The sequence below is a fragment of the Ochlerotatus camptorhynchus genome, unplaced genomic scaffold (genome assembly GCF_037179485.1).
Source record: "Ochlerotatus camptorhynchus isolate MF236.1 unplaced genomic scaffold, CSIRO-AGI_Acam_v1.1 ptg000330l, whole genome shotgun sequence".
Lineage (NCBI taxonomy): Eukaryota > Metazoa > Arthropoda > Insecta > Diptera > Culicidae > Ochlerotatus > Ochlerotatus camptorhynchus.
The window spans coordinates 17,936,786-17,964,771 of NW_027040818.1; the positions used below are offsets into that span (position 1 = coordinate 17,936,786).

Genomic DNA, 27,986 nt, shown 5'->3' on the forward strand with positions numbered 1-27,986 from the left:
GAGTAAATTTCGTAAGGAAAGATAATTCTTTGAGTAAATTAATCTCAGTCGCTGAGTTGGTATGATTGGCCGTGTGGAGAGTCAGACCGTGCGGAAGAGAGCACACAATTTTTCCACGTCATGTTTTTCCTTTAATATAGAAATTTTCACCCTTTGGCTGGTTCATCTCTTTCCACGTCATGTACCCCTAAGAGGAAGAGGAGACAATAGGGGGACTTTCATGAACCAATTTTCTGTCAATCGCGAACCAGCGCCTGATTGGTCGGGCGAACGTATAGAAACGGGAGATTTTTTACAATAGGGAATCTATTTTCTTGTATTTTGATAGTCTACTGCGTCGCCCATAATTAAATAGTTTTAGCACGGTCGTTCCCGCGAGAGAAGAAGAACACGTCACATATAAAAAGAAGCCAGTTGTCTCCTCTTCCTGTTAGATGCACCCTTGTGCCGAGAAGCATCAAGAGGGTCACCTATTTGGCCGAATTTTTTTTTTTTGACGGTGAAAATGGTCAAACACGCTAGTGAGATTAGGATCCCCGTTAAGACACAGAGCGGTACCCATTTTCTACCCACTAGTTTCAACTTGCCCCGGTGTACCTTAATTAAAATCTTAAAATGATTAATGTGTCTGAAAGATCGCCAAAATTTATCTAAGTCTGGGTAAGCTATGTAAGCTGATGACCATTCGGCCTAGTGGCCATTTGGTTTAATGAACTTTGGCCTACTGACCTTTACTGTGATGAACTTTGGCCTAATGACCATTCGGCCTAATACCCTTTCGGTCTAATGGCCGGTCAAAGGATGCCTAGGAGTAGAGGCAAAGGCACTCGTTGATCGTATAAAGATCGCTGCTATCAACTTTAACACTCTTGCCACGATGCCTCCGGTAAAATGTGTATCGGCAAACTTATAATTTTTGAAAAATCATAGATCAATTATTTATTAATTACTTTAAAATCTATTGGCGCCACTTGAAACCACTGATTTAAAAAAAAAATGGTATCAATAGGTTTAAAATCTACCGACACATTGCTGAGGAATAATTTCTTAAACATTGCCATTTTTCAGTTACACATATTACCGGAGGCATCATGTTTGGAGTGTTAAATAAATATTCTTTAAAAATATCGTCACGGAACTCACTAACGACATCTCGTGAGCTATTCACGGAAAAAAGCTTGCTTGCCAAGCCCAAACAATGTTGCATTCAAGTTCAATAGAATGTATAGAAACGTCAAAGTGATCCGAAACCAGTGAAGTGAAAAAATAATCGTCATATTAATATTCTAGCTGGATAACTGGACTTGAATTTATAGCCTGATGTAATTGATAACAACCTTTAGCGAAGTGATATGTTTTTTCCTGATATAAATGCCATAGATTTTAATAAATATAGTGATTTTTAAGAAAATTTTACTGCAATCAATCTTGAATAACTTTGAAGCTTACTGATCTCAATCTTTAATCTGTGGTCACTTCTTAAAAATTCGGTTACAAACTTTTTCAATCGAAATGGGTAAAACAAAAACAACAGCTTAAAAAAGACCAACTTTTATATAAGTTTGATGATATGTATGTTTGAATTTGCAATTTATATCGAAATTTATCACAACTTTCAAATTACTTTTTCAACTAAAAATGATAAAACGTTGAAATGAAGTGTTCCCCATCTTTCAATCATTTAAATTATGAACAATTATTTATGAAAATAAATTGACCGCTACAAAGAAAATGGCCATGACTGTTAATTAGATTGATCAAATAAATATCTAAATTTGCCCGCAGCTTGAGTCACAACGCCGAACTTCAATAATAAATTGATAACAATTGCAGAAGAAATTGGTCGCAATGTTTAAAGAAATCGAAATTAATCACAATTTCCAACAGAATAGAATGGAAATCTGGCGCAAGTTTGATGGAAACGTTAACAACTGATTACCATTTCTTACCAAAATAGAATGACTTAAGGTTCAATTTACTTTGATGCATTTTCGGAAAATTCAAATTCAGTTTTTTTCGACGCATTATTTCAGATTGCAAAAAGCTCGCGCCATTTTGTGTATAATAGCAAAAAGCGTAGAATGACGCGAGCTTTTTGCAATCTGAAATGATGCGTCGAAAAAAACTGAATTTGAATTTTTCGAAAATGCATCAAAGTAAATTGAACCTTAAGAACAAAAAAGATCATCATTTTCACATAAACACAAAATGTAAACATAGCTGGTCCCAACTGATCATTTAGTATTTTTTGAAAACTGAACCGAACTTTTAATGAAATTAGTCCAACTCTTATGTATAACAGCAAACTTACGTAATTTATTTCACGGATATCCAAAGTGATTTTCAATAAAATTTGATAATTTTTTAAATTTTTAAATTTCTTGTAGCTATGTTTTTATTTTTCAGGTCACCCATTGTGTTACCGGTTTGTACCATTTGATTCAATTGGTGTAAAAGTAGGGTCAGTGTTGTAAAGAGAGATAGCTCCATAACGTCGCTTCTAAAGTAACCGATAAGGTAGGGCGATGATGGAGGTGTTTTGCTGCATGGGCGAAGCGACCACTGTCCACTGAACCATCACCGACCTGTCATAGCGTAGTGAGAGACGGAAACTAGCTACGGTGAAGCTGAGAGTCGATGAGGAGGTGAAAGATCGTTCAGCCGAGAGAGAGAGAGAGAGAGAGAGTGAGGATAGGCAATTACGCTAAATAACGTTTTTGATGATCGACCACATGTGTCAATCAAAATATTTGATGTAGAGGTACCCGCTCTTTTAGATTGTGGAAGTAACCTCACTTTTATCAATAAAACCATGTTCGACAAATTTCGGAGAATTCAAATAAAACCGCCATCTATCCCTATTGAACTACAAACTGCTGATGGTTCCCAAATAGAAGTCATCGGTGAAGTGCTCATACCGTACACTTTCAACGGAAAGACTCGTGTACTGTCAACTTTGGTCGCTCCAGCCCTAACTAAAGAGTGCATATGTGGGATGGACTTTTGGAAAAGTTTCGGGATCTATCCGGCAATTGCTTCAATCTCCCATCCGGCTCATTCTACTCCGGTTTTAGAACCGACGAAAGTAGTTCTCAATGAGAGACAAAACCAGATTCTGGATCAGACCAAACTAATGTTCAAAATAGCTACATCCGAATCGCTGGACACCACCCACCTACATGAACATACACAAACATACTCTGAAAGAAGAGTTTAAGGAAACCAAACCCGTACGATTGTATCCTTATCCAATAGCTCCGAAAATCCAAGAAGGATTGTTCGCCGAACTTGATCGGTTGTTAGACCAAGGGATTATTGGTACGTTACGGGATGTAAGATCTACCACCGAATCTTAGTCTTGACTACTTCAAACTAGGGGTACAGGATTTTTCAGTAATCAAAGGAACACATCTTAGTCCTTGTTACTTTTTATGCCTTGTTGATAGTGATAAGTCCTCGGGTTGCCTGTACCGAGGATGATCTTGAAACAAGGAAAAAATGAGTTAGTTAGTCTTCATCTATGTGATTCCTAATCTTCTATTCATTGTTCTCTAGTTTGAAGTGGTTAAGACTAGGGTTCTGATGCATGGTCATTATCGGTGTCATTGCTTATTTTTATTGCTAAGGAATCCCATTTCGACTGACAAAGGGGCGCGCCTTTGGAGGGTATTCCAACACGCCGAAGGGTATAAATAGCGGGACCTTTCATTTAGAATCGATTCCTTGCGATGAAGGCAAGAATGACAACTGTATCAACACCGAATACTTCATCATTTCTCAATAGTGATGGAGTAATACGACATGCACTAAACTAAGGACACGGGCTATACTACAATAGATCAAATTACTGGTCGCAGTAGTGTTATGTCCCGAACAAAGGAAAAAAAAAAAAAGGGATTATTTAAGAGTCCAATTCGGACTGGTCACTCAACATAGTCCCGATCAAAAAACCATCAGGGGCGATTCGACTTTGCCTCGACGCTCGTAAGCTTAACGAGAGAACCGTGTGAGACGCCTACCCCCTTCCGCACCATGGACGAATACTCGGTCGCCTTCCACGAGCTCGATTTCTCTCTACGACCGATTTCTCAGAGGCGCTCTTACAAATACCTTAAGCACGGAGGTCTCGCAAATATGGTTCGTTCAGTGTACAAGTTCACCCGGCTTCCATTCGGGTTGATCAACAGTCCAGCGACGTTGGCAAGGTTGATGAACCGAGTGCTAGGACATGGTGTACTGGAACCGAATGTCTTTGTCTACTTAGACGATATCGTCATAGTGACAGAGACATTCGAGGAGCATGTACGGTTACTCAAAACTCCATTAAACTCGAAAAATCACACTTTTGCTTGGACGAAATTCCGTTCCTCAGCTATATTCTTTCTTTTCAAGGATTAAGAGCGAATCCCGAGAAAATTCAACCTATAGTCGAAGCCGTTGGTCCCCGGTTCATGAGTTGATGGGTCGATTGGTAGGGTCCAGGTGTGGAAGCTGCCTTCCTGGCACGTCGGTAGCATTGGTGCTCAGCACGGAAAACAACATCGAAGGAAAACAAAAAAAAAAAAAAAAAACTAATCTAAAATAATTTTAATTACTTTCTTTAATATTCTATATTTTCGCTTCACTTGCTTGTTGCACCATGAAAAACTGGGATTTAATCCTACCTTACGACCAAACAATTCATGGACCGGGGACCAACGGCTTTACTTCCCTTCCGAAGGAAAGTGGAATAAAATTAATGAATCATATTGTCGAGCAGTTTTAAGATGACTTTCTACCAGCAATTTAAAAAAAAAAATGCGGCAATAAATTCTTGATTTTTTAAGCTTACCCATAAATAAGACCCTATTTTCTCGAAATTCTAAACGAAATGTTTTGAAAATACTACTTCACGCCAAAGTGTGAGTGATACACGCCATTTTAAACTGCTCGAATGTTGTGATCCATTACGGGTCATTGGAGTGATTTTGTGTCTTGGACAATGTTTTTTTTTTGTTATAAAAAGCGCCATCTTTTGCCCAAAACATAAATGTACCAAACTTGTACTCAACTGCTATTCAAATTGTAACTTTTTTATAATTCATAGCGGAGTGTTGGTGTTTTCTACAAAGTGTTACCTCTGTTCGTGAGCTAACGCCACTGCGACCAGTGATTTGATCTATTGTAGTATATCCCGTGTCCTTAGATTAGTGCCTCTCGTATTACTCCATCACTATTGAAAAATGATGAAGTATTCGATTTTTTTACAATTGTCCGACTCTAATTGAAAGGTCCCGCTATTTGTACCATTCTGAGTGTTGAAACACTCTCCAAAGGCACGCTTCTTTGCCAGTCAAAATTGGATTCCTTTCCAATAAAATTAAGTAATGACACCGATAATGACCATGCATCAGAACCCTAGTCTTAACCACTTCAAACTAGAGAACAACGAATAGAAGATTAGGAACTACATAGATGAAGACTTACTAACTCATTTTTTCCATGTTTCAAGATCATCCTCGGTGGACAAAGCCGAGTCTTGTCGCTATCAACAAGGCATAAAAAGTTACTAAGATGTGTTCCTTTGATTACTGAAAAATCATGTTCCCCTAGTTTGAAGTAATGAGGGCTACGAATCGGTGAAAGATCTTACATCCCGTAACGTACCACGAAAAGGTGATCTATCCACGTTACGGGGCATACTAGTTTACAAATAAATGTAAAAAAGTGAACTTCAATGTTTGACCTATGATCCTTATGAAAAATTGTGCGCTGAATCTAAAAATGTAGTCAAACAAAATCTCGATAGGATAGTTTTCTAGACACAGCTAAAAAACGATATTCCACTTAAAAAAGTTTGGTTTCTAAAATAAAATATCTCCGGCTGTAAAAAACTATATCAATTATTTTAAGGCCAAATTAAAGGTGAGAACATTGGCTTCGGATCAATTTGACAGTTTTCAGTTAAATTAATGGTTTTGTTGTAAATTGATAGTTTGTTTAATTTTTTGCATATTTTTATGAAAAATTTGATTTCAGCTAAATTTTTAAGCAAGGTAAATATTTTTTTTAAGTTGTTGTGCTGACTAATCTAACTGCAAAATGATGTCCAGTTGATCGAAAGCAATTTTTTTACCTTTAATATGGCGTTTGAATAATTGATACTGCTTCATCACAGCCAGAGATATTTGTATTTTAGTAAACAAACTTTTTTTGAGTGAAATTTTATTTTTTAACTGTATCTAGAAAAATGTCGTACTGAGATTTGTTCTGACTACATTTTTGGATTCAGCACACGATTTTACATGGGAAATGATCGCCAGCTGTTAACTAGCGTTATTAATCAAAAGTATAAAACTCTTACGAAGCCGTTTCAATAGCAGCGGTCTTGGTTTTCAAGACATTTATTTTTTTAAGGTAATGAAATTGAGGAAGGGAACTCTTACTTCTTCCCTTCTCTGCACCAGTGTAGGGAGAACATTGGATTTTGGAGGTAAATTTTATAAATTTGTATGGGAAACTTGGTTAAAGTAGCCTGGATTTCCATTGAGATTGGGTGAGTATCCAGTGTTAGAGTGAGATCGAGTTAGGGAGAGTTGAAATCAGTTCTAACATGTTTTAATGATAAAAACATGTGTAAGTGTAAACAACAGTTTATTTTACCTTTTAAACTAAAAAAAAATAATATCTTGAAAACCAAGACCACTGTGATTGACGACTTGATAAGAGTTTATATTTTTCACTAATAAACATCGTTGTGGAAGACACCAACTCTTAAAATTGAATTATTAAAAAGTTACATTATGAATAGCAGTTTGGTACACGTTTAGTTTTATTTTGGACCAACAGATTAAAAAAAAAACATTGCTCAAAAAAAGTTGCACGTGGACCAAGATAGGCTCTAGTTTCATTTTTTTATAAAGGGTGATACGGTCAAAATTTGGTCAATATCAACTTGACGTATTTCTTTCAATTTTGCATTTAAAAAACCTGAACACCCCTCATTTTGAAGGTGTGTGTATGTAGAATGTTGCTCCTATTTTGATTTTGGAATTCACTCTTCAGTTGTCAAAATGCCGTCCAAGCAAGAAGAGCAGCGTATCAAAATTTTGCTCGCGCATCGCGAAAATCCGAGCTACTCGCACGCAAAGTTGGCAAAATCGCTAAAAGTTGCCAAATCAACCGTTACAAATGTAATTAATGTGTTTGGGGAACGTTTGTCGACAGCCAGGAAATCTGGATCGGGGGGAAATCGAAAACCGGAAGCCGCTGAGACGACAAAGAGAGTTGCCGGTAGTTTCAAGCGAAACCCTAACCTCTCTCTCCGAGATGCCGCAAATAAGCTAGGTGTATCGTCTACAACCGTGCATCGAGCCAAAAAACGAGCCGGACTATCGACTTACAAGAAGGTAGTGACTCCAAATCGCGATGATAAACAAAATACGACGGCCAAAGCGCGATCCCGGAGGCTGTACACGACGATGCTGACGAAGTTTGATTGTGTGGTAATGAACGACGAAACCTACGTCAAAGCCGACTACAAGCAGCTTCCGGGACAGGAGTTTTATACGGCAAAAGGAAGGGGAAAGGTAGCAGATGTTTTCAAGCACATGAAACTGTCAAAGTTCGCAAAGAAATATCTGGTTTGGCAAGCCATCTGTACCTGTGGCTTGAAAAGCAGCATTTTCATAGCTTCCGGGACTGTCAACCAAGAAATTTACGTGAAAGAGTGTTTGAATAAACGTCTGCTGCCTTTCCTGAAGAAACACGGTTGTTCCGTACTGTTTTTGGCCGGATTTGGCATCTTGCCATTACGGTAAAAAGGCCATGGAGTGGAACGCCGCCAACAACGTGCAGGTGGTTCCCAAGGACAAGAACCCTCCCAACACGCCAGAGCTCCGCCCAATTGAGAAATACTGGGCTATTGTCAAGCGGAACCTAAAGAAGACCAAAAAAACTGCTAAGGGCGAGCAGCAGTTCAAGGCAAACTGGCTTTCTGCGGCGAAGAAGGTGGACAAGGTGGCTGTACAAAATCTGATGGCAGGGGTCAAGCGTAAGGCCCGGCAATTCGGATTTGGAAAAGCGGAAGCCTAACTGAATATTTTTCCTGAATTTTATACTAATTGAACTTGAAAAAGAAATTTAATTTGATTTTTTAAATAAACGATTTCACCGATTTACACGCGTTTTCCCTTGACCAAATTTTGACCATATCACCCTTTAATAGCCGGAATCGGAGTCGACTCCAACTTCGACTCCACAGCCCTGATGGCAGCCAAGGCCGTTTATCTAGAGCACGTTTCCGATCTCTCTACTGATTATTTCCTTACGTTGAAATTTATTTTTATCGCTTTCTCAGTCTAGGGTTATTCAAACGGTCAGTTTTGCATTGCCCAACGTTTCGGCCGTTTATTGTGGCCTTTTTCATGGGTGAATCAGTCTACCGTTTGTCGTTAAATTTTTGTTTGTTGCCACGATAAGCATGTTTTGCTTGGAGCTTCCTGTATGATTAATTGAGTCTGATTTTAAGTAACATGTGACGCTACACTGAAAAAGCCATGCAACAGAAATCTCCCCACATACCAGCTGAACAACCTAATAAATAGTTTTGGAATATTTTCGGAAAAATGGCTCACTGAACTGCAGTAATTCAACGAGGAAATCGATCGTCACAGTTAGACCCTTTTGATTCTGAGCTCTAGAATTATAGTTCAAGTATATGGGTCAAAATTATTAAAAGGAAAAGAGAATGGTGTAATTCGCACACCACATTTTGACATTTGTTCAATGCGTTATTACAAGTTTTGTGATTTAATTACATTTCATTAGCTAAACGTTAATATATTGCATCTATGTTGAATCACAATGATACTTACGTGTTAGACAATGTCATCAAATAGGTTCACAGATTTGCTGTCAGTCATCGCAAGTTGGTCGTTGCTTCATTTTTTGTTAGGATTAGATTTGAAAACGTAATTTTCTTAACTAGAGTAGGTGTACCAGTTATGACTGTACGTTCCTATTAGCGTGTGTTTCAATTATGGCCTATTGATTTGGAACCAATGGCCATAATTGGAACACACTGTAATAGAAACGTATAGCCATAACTGGTACACCTACCCTTGATGCTTTTGCATCTCGGGAATAACAAGCGATGAGGGGCAGTTGAAAGCATTCTACAATAAACTAACGGGTCGAATTCATTCAATTCGATATACAAGCTCTAGTCGTTTTATTCCTTTAAAATAATTTCAATAATTTCGCTCTCGTCGCAAATCTTACGCCATCTAATCGATTAATTTTGTTACAAAGCAATTTTTTTCCGAAACCAGTGCAAACTACCTATTTACAAAAAAGCAACTTCTACTGTCGACGGTGCTCTACGTATTGGTTATACCACCAGAACAAAAAAAACCCAGCCTTTTTATTTCTACCGCTTTCTATTTACAAACTGACTTAGTGTGACAAACAACCGAATTGGTTCGAGTTAGACAAATTTACCTTCCGATGTCTGGATCAAACAGATCGATCGATACGACGTCGTCGTGGACTGCTCGTAGCTCCGCAAGCGTCGTGCCTCCAGGGATCCCCTTTCCTGAAATCCATTTTGATCTTGCCGTTCCGGATCGTTCACTTTCGGCCTTAGCTCCTTGTAGCTCCGGAACGAGGTTTCGGTGCTCCGTTCTGTTTGAGGAGAGAGAAATGAAAATTTCACAATTTTACGCAAACGACAAAATATTCCTCCGATGGAGGAGGGAATATGATCGCGATGATTGGTGGTGAGTGAACGCGGGGGGTGAAAATTTGGTAGTGAAATTTCCTCCGATCCCACTCGCAATCATAATATCGACGGCGACGGCGATGGCGACGTCCAAGTTGAAATTTTGCACCCAACTAACCACCCCGTTGGTGCACGGTGGCAAAGAAGACGAAAATTCAGCACACGTTCACACACTGGGCGAGTGTCGGAGGACGGTTCTAAAATTAGATGTTTTTTCGTTCGATTTAACGCTCCGAAGATACATTGTGTGTGTGGTTTGTGTGAGGGAAAATGGGAAGAGGTCCCGGACACGGAGTCGGAAACGGGTTTTGATTTTTTCGATTGTATTTTCAGAATTAGTGTCAATGGATTTAGTGTTTTGCTGGTTTTCTGCGGTTGACTGAAAATTGATTTATGTTCATAGATAAATCTAAGTGATTTTGAGTTGGAGCTGCATGTTGAGCAGTTTTGAACTATTTCATCGTTCGGTAATTTTATTTCGTTACCTGGTTTGTCATCACATGCCCAAAGTGACCTAAATGTTTTGAATTAACTGTATCTAAATTTCCTCACAAGAAATGATGAATCCACTTCCAAAGTCCCGAAAATAACCTGCTGAATTCACGTTCTAAAAACAAAAGATTGACACCCACGGTGGAAATTGGACACGAGTGACACTAATTTCGGCTGACTAAAGCCACAGGTTTTTCGAGATGTTGCTTATGGTCATTTCTGACGTGGTCTGTGTTTATTTAGAATGCTGGCGTATCCCGACGAAGGGTAACCGTTCGCTGCTCTGAATGAATCATACGGAATGGTACATGGTACAAGGTATTACAAAAGCAGTAGCCTACTCCTGTCATGGCATTAAATCATCACCATCACCGCCGCCGCCACCGCCGCCGTAGTCAAAGGTAGAAAGTGACTGTTGTGTATAGTTAGCAAGATGATGCTCTGTATGCATCATGGTATAATAATGTTGCTTTATTTTTCGAAGGAAACGGATGGCGGTTTTGGAAAGTGGAACAGTTGATTGAAGTGGGAAATTTTCCTCAAGATTCATGCATAAGGTCAAACCACTCTTCATCTTTGCTCCTTTTGGGTTTTAATGGAAGTTTTGACCGGTATCTGGTGACGGATTTCACGCCAACTCATCCAGTGGTTGGCAGCACCCTCTCAGAACCTTATGAAACTTTGTGGGTGTGGAGACTTAGCAATTTAAGCAACTTTGCGTACTTATTTTTTTCAAAATTCATCTCGCCTAACATTCGATAAGGGTCAAAGTTTTTTGTCGATTTTTTTTTCAAATCGATATAGCTTAAAAATGACAAGCCCTACAAAAAAGTGATGTATGGCGAACTTTTAGCAAATAATCTGAAATTTTATAAAAAAAATTTAAATAAAATAAAAAATCGGTTTCTACACTCTAAATAAATATATTTAAAAATTAAAAGTCATTTTCCCAAAAATGGTACCCCTCAGATTTGCTTGATATTTTTTCTCATGAAAGGCAATATAATAACCTAACTTTTCTTCATACATTGCAAAGTAGGCGCTTTTAAGGAAAAAAAAGTTGTTCGAACAACAACTTTTTCATGTTAATTTTTTTTTAGCGTGTTTCAGTCAAAGTCGAATAGTAATACGCGCACAACCTTATTAAAATTCGATTAAACTTTATGGGTATACTTTTCGATAATCTGGGCGAAATCTAGCCTAACATTTGAAAAGGGTACAGAGAAGTTACCTGCAAATCGTCCAATAAGAGTTCAGAACAAAACGTTCTAATGAGGAACAGCCATCTCAGCATGGTTTGCACTTTCCTGTGATGGATTGTATTATAATATATGCATACACTCTATCCAACTTCTATAAAACCACCCTCAAATTGTTCCAAATCAACAGGTAAACTAAGTAAAAATCACTTAGTATGTTTTATTCATGAAAAGATTTCAATTCATGTATTTGTGATTAATTTAATTAGAAAAATAATCATTCATTTATTTTTATGTATTAGGTGTGTCCATTAGTAAGCAATATGCATATATGTTTATACCTCATCTCTCAAGTGAATACATATAATAGCGCAGGTAACTTAACGATTATTTAAGGCATGCCTAAAATAATCGTTAAGTTACCTGCTATATAGCAGTTACATAACAACGCAGGTAGTCACATGAGAGATATAAGGTATAAACTTAAAGCACCGCAGTCTGTTTCTACCGACATAATCTAATATTTAAGTTTGGTGATATCACAACAATGCTCATAGTTGCTGTAGTGCATAGTTGTTGAAAGTGTAGTGCTGCTTAGTTGTTGAAACGAAAAAGTGTTTATATATACAACAATGGAAAAATCTGCTGAATTGATTATTAAAAGGGTGCAATGTAGTGCCAACATAAACAATCCCAATTGCAGCCGCAATAATTTACGTAATTTATCATCAAGTCTCATAGAGAAAATACATTCATGGGGCTTTGATCATCAATTGGATGTAACAATGCGTATTTGTGAATCGTGTCGTGGAATTTTAGTGCACAATAGGACACCTCTCCCGAAAAAGAGGCGATCGGATGGAAAAGAATCAAGCCATGCTCGGAAGTTTGAAGAGCCGCAACCATCAACAAGTCATCAGCAATCAGAACATCAGGAATTTGATGATACACTAGGTAAATAATAATAACTTTAACTGTTTCAACTGTGTGGTTTAAGGATTGTACATCGAAGATACAACTTCATTTTCAACATTTTTTTAGAGCACGAGCTGGATGAACCGCTTATCGTACAAATTTGATCGATTGGTAGGCCAACCTCGGTGAACAATCTATCAAATTTTCACGACTGTACGATATGCGGTTTATGCAGCTCGTGCTCCACAAACATGGGGAAAATTCAGATGCGGCTTCGATGTACCGTAAACGGGGATGTCTTTGATAATGGAGGTAACTTTGATAATGCAGCTTATCCAAAAAGTTATGACTTAATGCTCTTCGTATTCATTATTTTGGAAGGGAACATCGGTTTCCTATCCAAAATATTGCGTACGATGTGCCTTAAGTCATAAATTTTTGGCTTAACTGCATTACCAAAGTTACCCCTATTATCAAAACCACCCCCGTTCATGGTACTATCACCTTAACAGCGTTATATATTAATGTGTGGTAATATTTTTTTTTTCTTTTCTTTAATTTTACAGATACAGATCCATCGCTAGAATCAATCCCATCAGCGGATCAGATCCAAGGTCCATATAATGTGGAACAATTCAATTGTATAGCTTCAACCTTACAGTTATCACCAATTTCATCGAGAAGTATGAGAAGTATGAATTATCGTGTTCAAAAATCTGCAGAGATCACATAGGCAGTGCGTAAAAATATATTTGGGATGGATTCAGACGATGTCAACAAATCAAATGATTTTGACGAAATAATCATGCAGTTAAAGGAGAAATTTAATTTGCCTTCTACGAGTACAAATGACAAATTAAAAGTGTTATCAGTGCTCCCTAAATCATGGTCAGTGAATCAAATAGTTAATGAGTTTAATGCACCCCATCATACAGTGAAACAGATGAAAAGGCTAGTCAGAGAACAAGGTATTCTTTGTAGTAAGAAAGCAAGAAGTGGTCATGGATTTAATGATACTGAAAAACAAATTGTTTTAAATTTCTTTGACAGTGATGATATTAGTAGGCCTATGCCAGGAAGTAATGATTATGTTTCTGAATATCGAAATGGATATAAAGAGCATGTTCAGAAACGTTTATTGATGATGTCTCTTAAAGAGGCTTTTATGATTTTTGAAGAGAAATACAAAAGTGTTAAAATCGGATTTATTTATTTATTTATTTGTCGTCAATCAGTGTAGACCGTTTTACAATAGTGCTGTTGCCTTACATGCTATTTTAAAACATACGTTTTATTTGAAATTGTCAGCAAATGTAGACTGGATATAAAAATATCTAAAAAATAAAAATTGTTTTAAACTTAACGAGATGAAATCCTAGCAGTTAGTGTTCTCCTTACTGTATTTTTAGACATCGTTAGATCTATATGCTCACAATAATTATTATACACTCTCATCATTCTATTAATTGGTCCATTTTTACCATAATTCGTCTGTGAGGTGACAGTTGAAATACATTTCGAGTTCTTAACATGCGTGATGGTACGTAAAAATTTAATCTTGCTAATATATTTTCTGAATTTACGCGTTGTGAGATAATATCATTGACAAAGGAAATCATGGAAATTTCTCTTCGTTTCTTAAGTGTTTCAATGTTTATCAACATGCAACGGGACTCATAAGAAGGAAGGGGAAAAGAGGTCCAGCCTAGTTTCCTAAGAGCAAATAACAAAAACTGTTTTTGAACTGATTCCATACGATTTATATAAGTTTCATGGTATGGAGCCCAAACCACACTGCAGTATTCGAGAATTGATCTCACGTAAGCTATATAAAGTGTTTTGATGGTATATGGGTCTTTAAAATGATAACTTAATCTTTTTATGAATCCCAACATATTATTTGCTTTGTGAATTGTGGTATTCACATGATCTACAAATATCAACTTCGAGTCAAGAATTACTCCTAAGTCCCTAATTTTATCGCACCTTACAACCAGCTGGTTTCCTAGAGTACATGTAAAATCTAGAGTAGTGTTTTTACTTCGTTCACTCAGCGCTGACCAAAACATTGCATACTGTTGGATAGTACAGGTACACATAATGTATGTGTCTGTACTATACATGAAAATGTTAAATTGATTATTAATAGTGTAAAATTTGATTCATATAAAGAAATTGCAGACAAAATACTTTTCAGTAGTCCTATTAGAACCATAGATTGTTTTTATCGTACATGTGAAGAATGCATTTCCACAGATAGTATTGTGAGGGAACTTACATCAGTATTAGAAGCAGATGATATGGAAGAAGTTTTATTTCAACAGTGGTTGACTACCGACCGTTGTAATTTGGAAACTATTATTAAACCTGCAGATGAGTTTGTTCAATATTTGACGGAAAAAGTTAAAAAGCTCATAACCCATGATTTTATTCATAAAGAGCAATCATCTTACCTAAGTAATAAAAAAAATTCTCTTCAAAACGGTGAAATTTTAGTGATTTGCGACTTTTCTGAAAATTATTCATTTATTATTCAAAACTCAGCACAGGGGTATCATTGGAACAATAATCAAGCTACGATACATCCTTTCGAAATTTACTACATAAAAGAAAACAAGTTGGAAAATTTAAGCTTTATTATTATTTCAGAAGTATTGACCCATGATACAATAGCAGTTCAATTATTTATATCAAAATTGTTAGATTTCATTAAAAAATCTATTAGTTTCACAAAAATTACTTTCATGTCAGATGGAGCAGCGGCTCATTACAAAAATAAAAAGAATTTTGCCAGTTTGTGCAACTTCAAGTCCAAGTATGGATTGAAAGCAGAATGGCACTTCTTCGCAACGTCTCATGGGAAAGGCCCATGTGACGCAATTGGAGGAACTCTCAAACGAATGGCAAAGAGAGCAAGTCTTGCTCGAGATTATGGAAACACAATCACAACTCCACAAGAACTGTATGACTGGGCAGTTAAACAAACAGATACAAGCATAACAAAATTGAACTTCTGCTTCATATCAAATGATCAATACACAAAGATGTCCGATGAACTCAAGGAGCTATTCAGTCATGTAAAAACTATACCTGGTACACAAAAATTTCATTGTTTTGTACCTATTTCTCAAAACATAATTTCTACTAAGCGATTTTCACATTCAAAGGAAACTCCGAAAAATTTCACTCTGTTTCCGATAGACTAATAATCAATGAAAAACTCAAATTATGTATGGAGAATTATAGGAAAATAAATTATGCACTAAACAAAAACACTAGAGTTTTCATTTATTAAAACACCATTCGAAATGCAGGAAAATCCTCTGTATTAGGCCCTTTCAAATGTTAGGCTAGATTTTTGTTTTAAGCACGCCCAGATTATCAAAAGGTCAAAATCTTTATGCTCATTAAATTTCAACGGATTTTAATAAGGTTGTGCGCGTATTACTATTCGACTTTGAGTGAAACACGCTAAAAAAAAAATTAACATGAAAAAGTTGTTGTTCGAACAACTTTTTTTCCTTAAAAGCGCCCACTTTGCGATGTATGAAGAAAAGTTAGGTAATTATATTGCCTTTCATGAGAAAAAAATATCAAGCAAATCTGAGGGGTACCATTTTTGGGAAAATGACTTTTAATTTTTAAATATATTTTTTTAGAGTGTAGAAACCGATTTTTTATTTTATTTAATTTTTTTTATAAAATTTCAGATTATTTGCTAAAAGTTTGTCATACATCACTTTTTTGTAGGGCTTGTCATTTTTAAGCTATATTGATTTGAAAAAAAAATCGACAAAAAACTTTGACCCTTATCAAATGTTAGGCGAGATAAATTTTGAAAAAAATAAGTACTCAAAGTTGCTTAAAATTGCTAAGTCTCCACACCCACAAAGTTTCATAAGGTTCTGAGAGGGTGCTGCCAACTCCGAAGACGAGTTGGCGTGAAATCCGTCAGGTGTCCTTTCAGTACTCCCTCAGTTATCAGTTGAGAGCTTTCTAAGTTATACCATGGCATGATTTTTAATATTGCGAAGGTATATAGATAGACAATTGGTGAATGATGACCCATAGCAAACAATTATCCAAAGTTTCATACAAATCGGAGCAGTTCGAATAAAAAAATATTATTTTTTGGGCTATTTGGCCTGGAACTTCTCACCTGTCTTGAAATTCACTCATAACTTTTTACAGAATTTATTGAAAGTGCATTCAAGAATTAACTTAGCCTTTCGTTGTCTGTACCTTGGGGTCAATTTGACCCCAAATTGCCATATCTCAGCGAAGGTTCAACGGATGTATTAATTTGTAAATGTTATGTAAAGTAAATTTCCGCTTCTTTAAATTAAAATTATGAGACTTTTTTTTAGGGGTGGATCTCTCGCGACAGGGGTCATTGTAAAGTGGCTTATTTTCATGTTAGAGATGATTCCCAACCATAAAGGATGTTGCTTCTTTCTGCATTTATGTTCAGGAATACAAGGTTTTAAAAAATATGGATAGTTTATGACAATATTTTATCTAGAGCATATATCAAGTAAGGACAAACAATTCAATGAAATTCACGCTGGTGGTACCTGGTGAGTGAAATTTGAACTAAACTTATTAGCATAAGATAGGTCTTGTCCATCTAAACAACTTTACTGAAGACAGAAACCCTCTATCTAGTTCATATGTTAAGTTAGAGCAAACAATGTAAATTGAATGACACACTAGCGCCACCTGGTGAGTTCATTCTGAGATAAACTCATCACCATTAAATAGGTCTTTTCCGTCTGAAAAACTTTACCAAAGATAGGAAACTTCCATCTTGCCAAGATGTTAAGTAAGGGCATGCAATTCAAAATGGATGTCACACTAGCGCTGCCTTGTGAGTTAATTCTGAACTGAAATAGACCCCAATGTACAGACAAAGGGCTCATTTCACCGTTTTTTGCAGATTTTCTAAAATGAATTTAAGATGCTCGCTAAGAGGCCATAGAAAATTTATTTATATCAGTCCAGAAATTATCTGCAGAACACTGCAAAAATTATTTTGCAATGATTCTTCTAACGATTCACCCAAATTCTATTTAAAATGCGCTTGGATTCCGTTTAGAATTCCAATGCCATTCTCTTCTGAATTGTCTTGATATTATGCTCAGAATAATCTTGGAGTTGCACTCTAAAAAAAATTCTAAAAACTCATATGGTATTCTAGTTGGTAAGTTTTCATTATTAGAAAGACTTCAGCCTTTGGCTGGTTCATCTCTGCATGGCATTCTGCATTAGACTGCTTTAAAAACCTTTCGATATGCCCTTGGGATTCCCTTAAAACTGTTCCTACTACTGCTTTGGAATTGTGCCCTCATAAATCTAATTCCTTAGTATTTTTTTGCGAATTCTAGAGTCCTCTTCACAATTGTCATGGAATTTTCCACAAAACTTCTCAAAATTGTAATCTGAACGCGTACAGTAGATTTCCTAAGTAACATTGCAAGTTTTAGGGAGGTTTTAAAGCATGCTACAAGTCTGAGTCATGGTGTACAGAACTCTTATAAAACCGAAATTGTTACTTGCGTTGGAGTTCAAATCAAAACCTTCTTATGCTATGTTCAGATTATAGAGTGTGGATTAGGAGAGTAGCTCATTGATGTTATTTAAGCGATTTCAGGTATGAATGTATGACTGTATGCAAAAAGGTATGAAACACTACACACATGAAAATTACCCCAATACCACTAGGCATCGAAAAATTATCAAAGTGGGGGATTTTGAAGTTGTGATCAGTTTTATTAAATGCAAATTGTTCTAAAGTTATGATATTTTTACTATTGAAATGAGAATTTCTATGTTAAATTGGCAGATTTTTTTGATTTATTTTTGATAACATAATCAGTCTTCTTGATAGAAATGTTATTGCAATAGCAATGACAATTTCAATTCCAAGATGGTGGTTGATTTACAAAATGTGATATTCAAGATAGTGCATGAATTTAAAATGAAGTTGTAGCTGAGAAATTTTCCTGCAAGAATAGCTTTCGAACTTTCTCTCAGAGCAATGTAGAAAAGCGTTAAAGGCAATGAACAGAAAGTTTGGATTTCCCATGTACACGTCAAATTGTGCACATTCAGTTTCTTTCCAATTGGTCAAAATTTTGGTGGGCTAATTAGGACCCGATTTGGAGCCATTTAAGCACTGGGGATCGAAAATTTCAATTTTGCATCAGTCTAATGAACACATACATTTACTCGACAAACGTTAGAGAAGTCTATACCAATACCACCAGCATCGTGAATCTGAGTTATCATTATAAGCTATCATCACAAAATCAAATTAGATCTCAAACTTTTCTCGGGATGACAAGCAAGGCAGACAAGATATACAAATTACATACAAGGCAGAAAATACAGACAAGACAGACAAGACAGACAAGACAGACAAGACAGACAAGACAGACAAGACAGACAAGACAGACAAGACAGACAAGACAGACAAGAAAGACAAGACAGACAAGACAGACAAGACAGACAAGACAGACAAGGCATACAAGACAGACAAGACAGACAAGACAGACAAGACAGACAAGACAGACAAGACAGACAAGACAGACAAGACAGACAAGACAGACAAGACAGACAAGACAGACAAGACAGACAAGACAGACAAGACAGACAAGACAGACAAGACAGACAAGACAGACAAGACAGACAAGACAGACAAGACAGACAAGACAGACAAGACAGACAAGACAGACAAGACAGACAAGACAGACAAGACAGACAAGACAGACAAGACAGACAAGACAGACAAGACAGACAAGACAGACAAGACAGACAAGACAGACAAGACAGACAAGACAGACAAGACAGACAAGACAGACAAGACAGACAAGACAGACAAGACAGACAAGACAGACAAGACAGACAAGACAGACAAGACAGACAAGACAGACAAGACAGACAAGACAGACAAGACAGACAAGGCAGATAAGGCAGATAAGGGAAACAAACAGACTCCTCTAAGCTTTGTTAAATTGCTCAGAATCCTGCATTGAATTTATCTTTTATTTACAACTTTGCTGAATTCAGAATTTTTATAAAAAGTAATTCCCAGAACTCCTGAACCTCTTGTAATTTTAATTTCAGGTATTCAGTTCTCAAATACCCAGAAATTTATAACGTCTTCTTGTACAGTGTCATAATAATTTCCAGAATTTTCTGATAAGCACTTTAAATTCACGGAGAATTTTTCAAAATTCTTTACAATGCTACAGTAACTGTTTTCCTGGAAGTTTTCTGATGAATAATAATCTCCCTTAAGTCCCATGGGGGAATTTCAAGTGGAGAAAAATGTGTCTCTGTTTTATGTTAAAGCCTCTTCATTTACTTATCGTATACGTGATAATGTTTGCACCATTGAGCAATGTCAAAATTAAAAAAAAAATCCTCAAAAATTTCGTTTTCGAGTTTTTTTTTTATTTATTCAAAGGGGGGATGTTTCTCAGAGTCTTGAACTATGTTAATCATCGATCGAGTTTCCACTTGCTACAATTACGGCCTCCACACGCTTCCGGAATGCACGGTAGGTTCTAATAATGTAGTCTGGATCCATTTCTCTCCAGGTACGGGACAATGTTTGTCTGAGGCTTACTGTACTCGGGTGGCGTTTAGAACAGGCCTTGGCCTTCATGACGCGCCATATTGAGTAATCCAGCGGATTAAGATCGGGGCTGGATAGCGGCCACATATCCTTCGCCCAGAACGGAAGATGTTCCTGCAACCACTTCTGAGTGCGGTTCGAGGTGTGGCACGGAGCCCCATCTTGTTGAAATACAACATTTGGCTTCGGACCGTACTTTTCTTTGATCCACGGATGAACATACTTACTTAACATCCCAATGTAGACCTCCGTGTTGACCTTGTCGCCTTCTGGAATGAACACCGGGTCCATTTTTTTTTGCCATCGGTAGCCACCAATCCAATTACCATAACGCTAGCAGGATGCTGGGTCAGATACACGTTCTTGTGATCGTCGGCCACGTATTTTACCGGAAGAGAACTAATATACCGGCCGGTTCTAGAATTTGATACGGGATCGACGGTAAACATGCTCTCGTCGGTGAACAGGATTACCGGATTTTTTCGCTTAAGGAAGTTCAAGATTTTCTTGCATCGTTCGACTCGTAGCTCCCGGATGCGGTTGGTAATCATGTGAGTTTTTTTCCGTGCCCTCGACTTCGCCCCGCAATCTTCCTTTACGATCTTCCGTGCCGTAATGACACTGATCCCGTGTTCCTTTGCCATTTTCCTTATTGAACGCAGTGGATTCACCCGAATCTTCCTTTTGATAGCAGCGATAACCCTCGGAACCCGAGCTGACCTCGGACGACCTGTGGCCACCTTCGGGGATAGTTGTCCTTTCTTTTCTCGGTATAAAACCCTTTTGACGGTCCACCGGGACACTCCCATGTCTTTTTGCAAATCAAGGATACGCTGCACACTTCGTCATGGTGCAACTGTCAAACTAAGTAAATCATTTTCTTTTATACACAGCCTACTACGGTATGAGCTATAGGTTTATGTGCATGCAAAGAAAACCAAGGCAGTGTATGTACAGGTGAAACGGGAATCTTATTTGTACGATGGTGCAAACATAATCACGGTAAACGAGTTCAAGAAAGTTGAAAAACGATCTTAAAGAAGAAAAAATAGTCATCCGAGACTTCTTTTGAACAATACAACCGTCATTCTTACAGTAAACATTCAGTTTCGAGTATTTGAGTTATGTTAGCAAGGATCAAAAGAAACAGCATTTCATGCGATGAACATTGAAAGAAGATCACCCACAATTGATCTCAAACTGTTGGTTCAATGTTCCACGCCAGACTTTGTAAAACATTCACCAACCAGCCGCTGCTGCAGAAGGCAAAATGGCGAACACAAGCACTCGCATCTCGTCGTCGTCATTTCTTCTGCTCTAGACTCGAAGCAAGAATCTATTTTTACCTCTCGGGGGCTCATTTACATGCTCTGGTGCGAATCGATTTCGTGACAGGCTTGAGAGCGAGCGAGTCCAACTTATAACCTAGGAAGAAGGATAATCATCGTAAAGAATTCGACCGAAGCAAATCTTAAGCTGACAGCAGAATTTTCCACTCTCGAATGGAATGGATTTGCTTTTTGAAATCTGATATTTGACGGATTTTTTTAGGCGTGCTTACACAGAAGATGCACACTTTTCCGAACGTCACCGCTGTGGAATGTTGACCTGCAGAGCTTGTGAAACATCTGCTGGGTGTGGAAATATGGGGCTTTTCACAAACTACGTATGGTTTTTGAGACGCTTAAGACTCCCCTCCCCCACCCCGCGTAGACAATCGTCCACCAACATTTTATAAATTTTCCCTCCCCCCTAAAGTATCAACGTGGTTTATGAACAGCCCCTATGAGACCAATATTGGTGATTTTCGCCAGAGTTGACATGTTCGAGAAGAGTGTATTGAACTTTGTTCTGATTTTCTGATTCTCAATTTAAAATTATAAAAAGCGGAAGAGCACACAGCAGACAATTTTATGACCTTGAGCATTTTTGCGTTCATGCCCACTGCTGATCTACGGCTTCTAGCTGCGATTACACAATTTTTACGAGAAGCTGCTACTGTAAATATCACCAGATGATCGTAAATCTTCGCACTTGCTGCGTGACTTGAGCTGTGTTCGCTCCTCATGCTTCATAATCTTTCCGAGTTCAGAGCTGACAAATTGTTGATTGCTGCGGCTCAAGGAGGGGCGACACTTGCTCGGGCGTTATTGCTTCAATTGACGTTAGAAGCTTTTGATGCTTGGGAAGAATCACGAGGTTTTATAGTAGCTAAAACACTTATTGTTTAATTTAAATATTTGTGGAGACGCATGGTTGTTCATATTTTTAGAAGAAGTATGGAAAGTGTTTTTGTAGATATTGATTAGCTTCTTTTAAATTGACAGTAAAATCCAGAGGGTTTCATCCGTTCTGCAATGTGAAATGTGATTGCAATGTGTATCTCGTTGTTTACTCTAGGTATTCCTTTTTTTGGATACCTCTCAAATGACCAACAGTTGTTGATGCTAGAATCAATCAGCCAGCACAAAATAATTTTTATGTACCATAGAAATGGCGCTGCTTAAATAAAAATCAACCTAAAACATAGTAAAAATCCATATAGGTATGTTCGGTAATATAAAATCTGACGGAATACAAAACAAAATCCTCTAAATTGTTTGATGAGCGTTTTAGTAGAGTAATTGTTGTCTTTATCATCGATTTTTCCTTTTAATTCTACTACTTTTGTATCACTTTCACTTTCACTAATTCAATTTCACAATCACTTTGAACTATAACAGATACGAAGAAGTTTTCAAGTAGTAAACGAATAAGGTATTTGTTATAGTTCAAAGTAATAGTGAAAGTAAATTAGTGAAAGTGATAGTGAAAGTGATACAAAAGTAGTAGAAATAAAAGGAAAAATTGGTCGAAAAGGTAAACAAAATCGTTTAATCGCTTGGTCTAGATATTTTTGGGAAATTATTGAGATCATATGGGCAGTTTCAATAGCTTCAGGGAAGTTCCAAGAACTGCAGGAAAGCCCGAACTTTCGGGGAAGCTTTAAGCGTAAGCTCTGTAAGCATAAGCTCCGATAAATAAATTCAGAATAAATTTCGAGAGCCTTCAAAAATTTCCAAGAATTTCAAAGTAGTCTAGAATTCAGGAGGAGGAGAATTCAGACAACTCCGAGATCAATAAGGCAAATCAATGGACCTACATATAAGGGCAGTTCAATAAATTTTGACAGGCAGCTCTGAGATTTCATTAATATTCTGGAATGAAAAATGGAGATTCGTGTTATACCGAAGATTACAAATCAAGAAGACTGGCAACTCTTCCATTTTTTCATACGAACACTATGATACAGGTACAGTCGCGTCACCTGCCGCTCAAAGGTAAATGCTTCGAACGAATTTGATATCAAAGATTACATCCTCAGAAGAAGGGTTTGTGTATTTGCTCATTTTTCTATGCGTTGCTTCCACCTTCACTCAAGCGCAGAATCCATTGTATCTGGCGCTTGGATTCTGGCAAAGTTGCCAGTCTTCTTGATTTGTTGTCTTCGGTTATACCCTATTCGTGTACCCAACGCATTCGATATAATTGACGTAGAACGTCAACCAAATGTCCAACTTCGAGAACACTCGGCACGACGATGGTTGTGAGTGATCGGCAACCATGGTGGGTATATAAATGGTGATACAGCTTTGTCACTATATAGGCGAGGAGGTTGCGGGGTGGAAAAGTGCGGTTTTAGAGCAAATTGTAAACAAACTCGGTCGCTGTCCCATACGAAAATTCAACATGGCTGAATCATGAATTTGATGAATCGGCAACATGGAATATAGATTAATCAGTTTTGTGACTAACCATCAAGTTGTATTTCTCCCTTTCCCTCGCTTAATCTATCACGGTAACATAAAAAAAGTGTTTTTGGGTAACAGAAGTGGTTACACGGATCCGAAAAATTACTCAAAATTATGTTCTTTTCACTCGTTTCCCATGTTCTGCTCAAAAAGCTAATTTTCAGTAAACCGCTTATAGTAGTTTACATTTGACTACGGCAAAAATAATTACTTACTCGTGAGTATTTTTTACCCAAAATTTAGTTCAATTGACTCAAATTTAAGAATATCTCATATACTCACTAGTAGCTTACTGAACGATAGTCATGAGAAAATCGAATCTCTCGTTTTTGACAACAACAAAAAGTGAGAGTGGGATGCAAAACTCAAAATTACCCTAAATTAAGTAAAAATTACTTAAATTTAGGGTAACTTACCATTGGTACCATCGCAGGAGCTGATATAATTATTTTCGGTGAAAGCAATCGTTTTTGCCATCCACTACTTCAGGGTGGTACAATTCAATACGACAGACAACGACGGGAGCAAATCGTTCCGGTAGATTGGCAGTCAGACGGGTGCAAATGTTTTTGGACGCGTTTGGTTTGGTATTGTCAGTGGAATTCTTCCAGAGGTAGGTGGAGTGATTCCCGGTTTTCCTTGCCATTTTGTATGACTGCGTTTGGTGGTTTTCCATAGCGCCATTGCGCAGTGGTCCAGGAGGGTGTTTTTCAGGTAAAAAAAATGAAAAAGTGCATAAAGATGCAGTTTAATCAAGTTGGTGTCTTCAAACAAGTTTAGATTTGAAAAAAAAGGCACATCTGATGAAGGGGTCGTCCATAATTTAAATCCCTTAGGATAAAAATTAGAATTTCTAACTTTTTTTCTATGCGGTTTAGAAAAATAAAATGTTTCACAAAGTTGTAGATCTTATTATTTCCACAAACTTTGTTGAAAACATCAATGGTTTAAATCTTCTTTTTTATTGAGATATGAAGTTTTTTTTTTAAGGAAGGTCACTACAAATCACTTTTTTAACCATAACTTTTTTATTTGAGTTTTTCATGGCATACTATGTTAGAAAGAGTTTTCTCATTTACTAAAAACAAGCAACTTTTTAGAATACTTCAACACGCTTCCTCACAAATGCAACATGTTAATAGCGTTTATGTGTTCAAAACATACGATATTCTGGTGGATAATTTGCAAATTGGGGCAACTAGTTTTTGAAACGAATGACGTGAAAAAAATTTTCGTGCTTTGACGAATATTTTCATGTGAAAATATTAGTGGAGAAGTAATTTTTCTTTACAGGACAGCTAATTTAAAAGCATGGTTTTTAGCCAATTTTAAGGCTCTTTTCTGAACTAACTTCTTTTATTTCAAAGTTTAATCATCTCTTTCGTTAAAAATGTATTTTTTTTTGTAGAAAACCACACAGCTTGACTGATAAATATCACACTACAATATTATGATTCTGCTAATTGTATGTTATTGACATTATCGATAAGTCATTAAAAAAGATAGGGTTTGTGTGTACAGCGTAAAACCGCATTATTGACGTAGGGCTATACGATTATTGTTGTTGCTCCATTCATTAATATACACTAGATTAATAACACATAAATTTAATTCCCAAATCAACAATGTTTCAATTCATTATTCAAAGATTTGAAATTAGGTGTCACTCAATATCCCAAAATGAAGATTATATTTTTAGCACTCAATATTTAGTTCCTATCCCATTTGAGAGAAGGTTCATGGACACTAAACGTTCTGTAACTGAATAATAATTAAAACTTATCGTTAGCGACGCCAGAGGTGTAGTGGTAAGTGTGATTGCTTCTCGCCCCAAAAGGCTTGGGTTCAATCCCAGTCGGCGAAGCCCGATTTTCTGAGGCATAAAATCCATGATCACGGCTTCCTTCGGAAGGGAAGTAAAGCCGTTGGTTCCCGGTCCATGAGTTAATAGGTCGATAGGTTAGGTCCAGGTGTAGGAGCTGCCTTCCTGGTGTCCAGTAGCATTGGCACTCAGTACGGAAAACAAGATCGACGGAAAACAAATTTAAAAAAACAATCGTAAGTTAAAATGCATTTCATATAACATTCCAGTTTGTAATACATTGCAGTTCATCTGATATCATATAACATTTTTATATTGCATCTAAATGGTATTGTATACCTGCACAACTTTTCCGAAAACACCAACCTTCTATCAAATCGGGATGTCATGTTAAGCAAGTAATGGTGGTGAGCTAGTTTTGAACTGAGTATTTCACCATCTAATACGCTTTATCCATCTGATCAACCTTCTGTTTAGTTAACACGCAAAAAATTCGAAACATTAATTAATTTTAAGTAAGTTTTTACCTTATTGTTGGTAATACTTTTATCTACTTTTGGATTCCCCTTGTTTATTCCAAAAATAATTCATCCTATTCTACAGATTTTTGGGTAATTTTGAACGGGCGTGTAAAAACTATAAGCCAAATCTCGTTGCCATTTTAAAAGGCTCGATCTGCTTTGATCGATTCGCTTCCCCCTACTTTCTCTTGCGTTAATACATCCGCAGATGAACTAACACAAAAAATTACAGGTCTGCTGTTTTATAACCTCACTATTGGCTATCTGTCTGATAGTCATAGCAAGTACAAGAGCAAGCCAGCACTGAATGGTTGATTATGGTAAAGTCTGGATCGCGCAAAAATTGGTCACCTTCAAATTGGTGTATTTCTGTTAAAAATGCATAAAAAACCTGAAATGCTGCATTTGGAAGTTGAGTGGATATACAATGGTAGCTATGATGAGTTTTCACCGTTTGCTCTCCAGTTTTCAAAATGACGTCCAAGCGTGTCAAAATTTCGCTCGCTCAGCAAGAGAATCCGACGTTCTCACACGCCAAGTTGGCAAAATTGCTGGATGTGGCCAAATCGACCGTGACAAACGTTTTAAAAGTGTACGGGGAGCGTCTGTCGACCGCCAGGAAGCCTAGAAGCGGTGGAAATCGTAATTCGGACGTGGCAGTGACGACGAAGAAGGTGGCGGTGAAATATAAGCGGAATCCTAACCTCTCTATCCGGGACGTCGCTGGCAAGCTCAATGTCTCCCATACTACTGTGCAGCGGGCCAAGAAACGAGCTGGGTCGGTGAAGGTGGCGAACCGAGATTACAAACAAAACACGTCGGCAAAGCAGCGGTCCCGAAAGCTGTATACGAATCTGCTCACATACATAGTTCGACTATGTCATCATGGACGACGAAACTAATGTGAAGGCGGCTTTCAAGCAGCTTCCGGGATAGGAGTTTTATACCGCATTAGGAAAAAGGAAGGTGGCAGAAATTTTCAAAACCATCAAACTATCGAAGTACCCGAAGAAATATCTCGTCTGGCAGGCCATATGCACGTGTGGTCTAAAAAGCGGAATTTTCATAACTACCGGAACCATCAATCAAGAGATCTACGTCCTGGAAAGCGAGTGCCTGAAAAACCGGCTGCTACCATTCCTAAAGCAACATAATAGACCTGTGCTGTTCTGGCCGGATTTGGCGAGCTGCCACTATGGGAAAAAGGCAATCGAGTGGTACGATGCGAACAACGTGGTTGTGGTACCCAAAGACCACAACCCTCCCAACAGCCCAGAACTCCGTCCTGTCGAACGGTATTGGGCCTTGGTAAAACGGAATCTTAAAAAAAAAAATCACTAAATCCAAGGAAAACGAGCAGCAGTTTAAATCTAACTGGCGTTCGGCGGTGAATAAGGTCGATGGGACCACTGTGCAAAGTTTAATGAAAGGGGTTAAGCGGAAGGAACGGCAGTTCAGATTTGGAAAACCAAAAGAATAAACGAACATTTTTTCCATTAAATATATGAATACCAAAATAAAAATAAGAAGATTTTTGGGATATGAATTTTGACTGAAAGAAACATTTTTTGTGTCGACCAATTTTTGCGCGTTCCGGCCTTTAAACATGTTTGATCAATTTTCAATAGTTTATTATTGATAAAGACCTATAATATTTATACCAAACAAATCTTACATCAAATTTTAATCAAGTGTTGTAATAAAATTCGAAATCCATCCATAATTGGTCAAGTTATACCTGACACTATTTCGTCACACTATTTCGTCACACTATTTTTTCGATTTGCACCCCAGTTTATTCCACAAAGACGTAGTTCATACGTCAATATTTACCATCAGCATGAACT

At 37.3% G+C, this 27,986-nt stretch overlaps 1 protein-coding gene across 1 annotated transcript in view; it reads right to left on the bottom strand.

Moving 5' to 3' along the window:
• Positions 1-9,376: 9,376 nt before the first annotated feature.
• LOC135708322 (titin) overlaps positions 9,377-27,986 on the bottom strand; it is a 280,525-nt gene continuing 261,915 nt past the window's right edge. Inside the window, exon 15 of the mRNA XM_065230332.1 lies at positions 9,377-9,663. Coding sequence (XP_065086404.1) covers positions 9,467-9,663 — 197 coding nt within the window. The 3' untranslated portion in view covers positions 9,377-9,466. The remainder of the gene's footprint in view (positions 9,664-27,986) is intronic.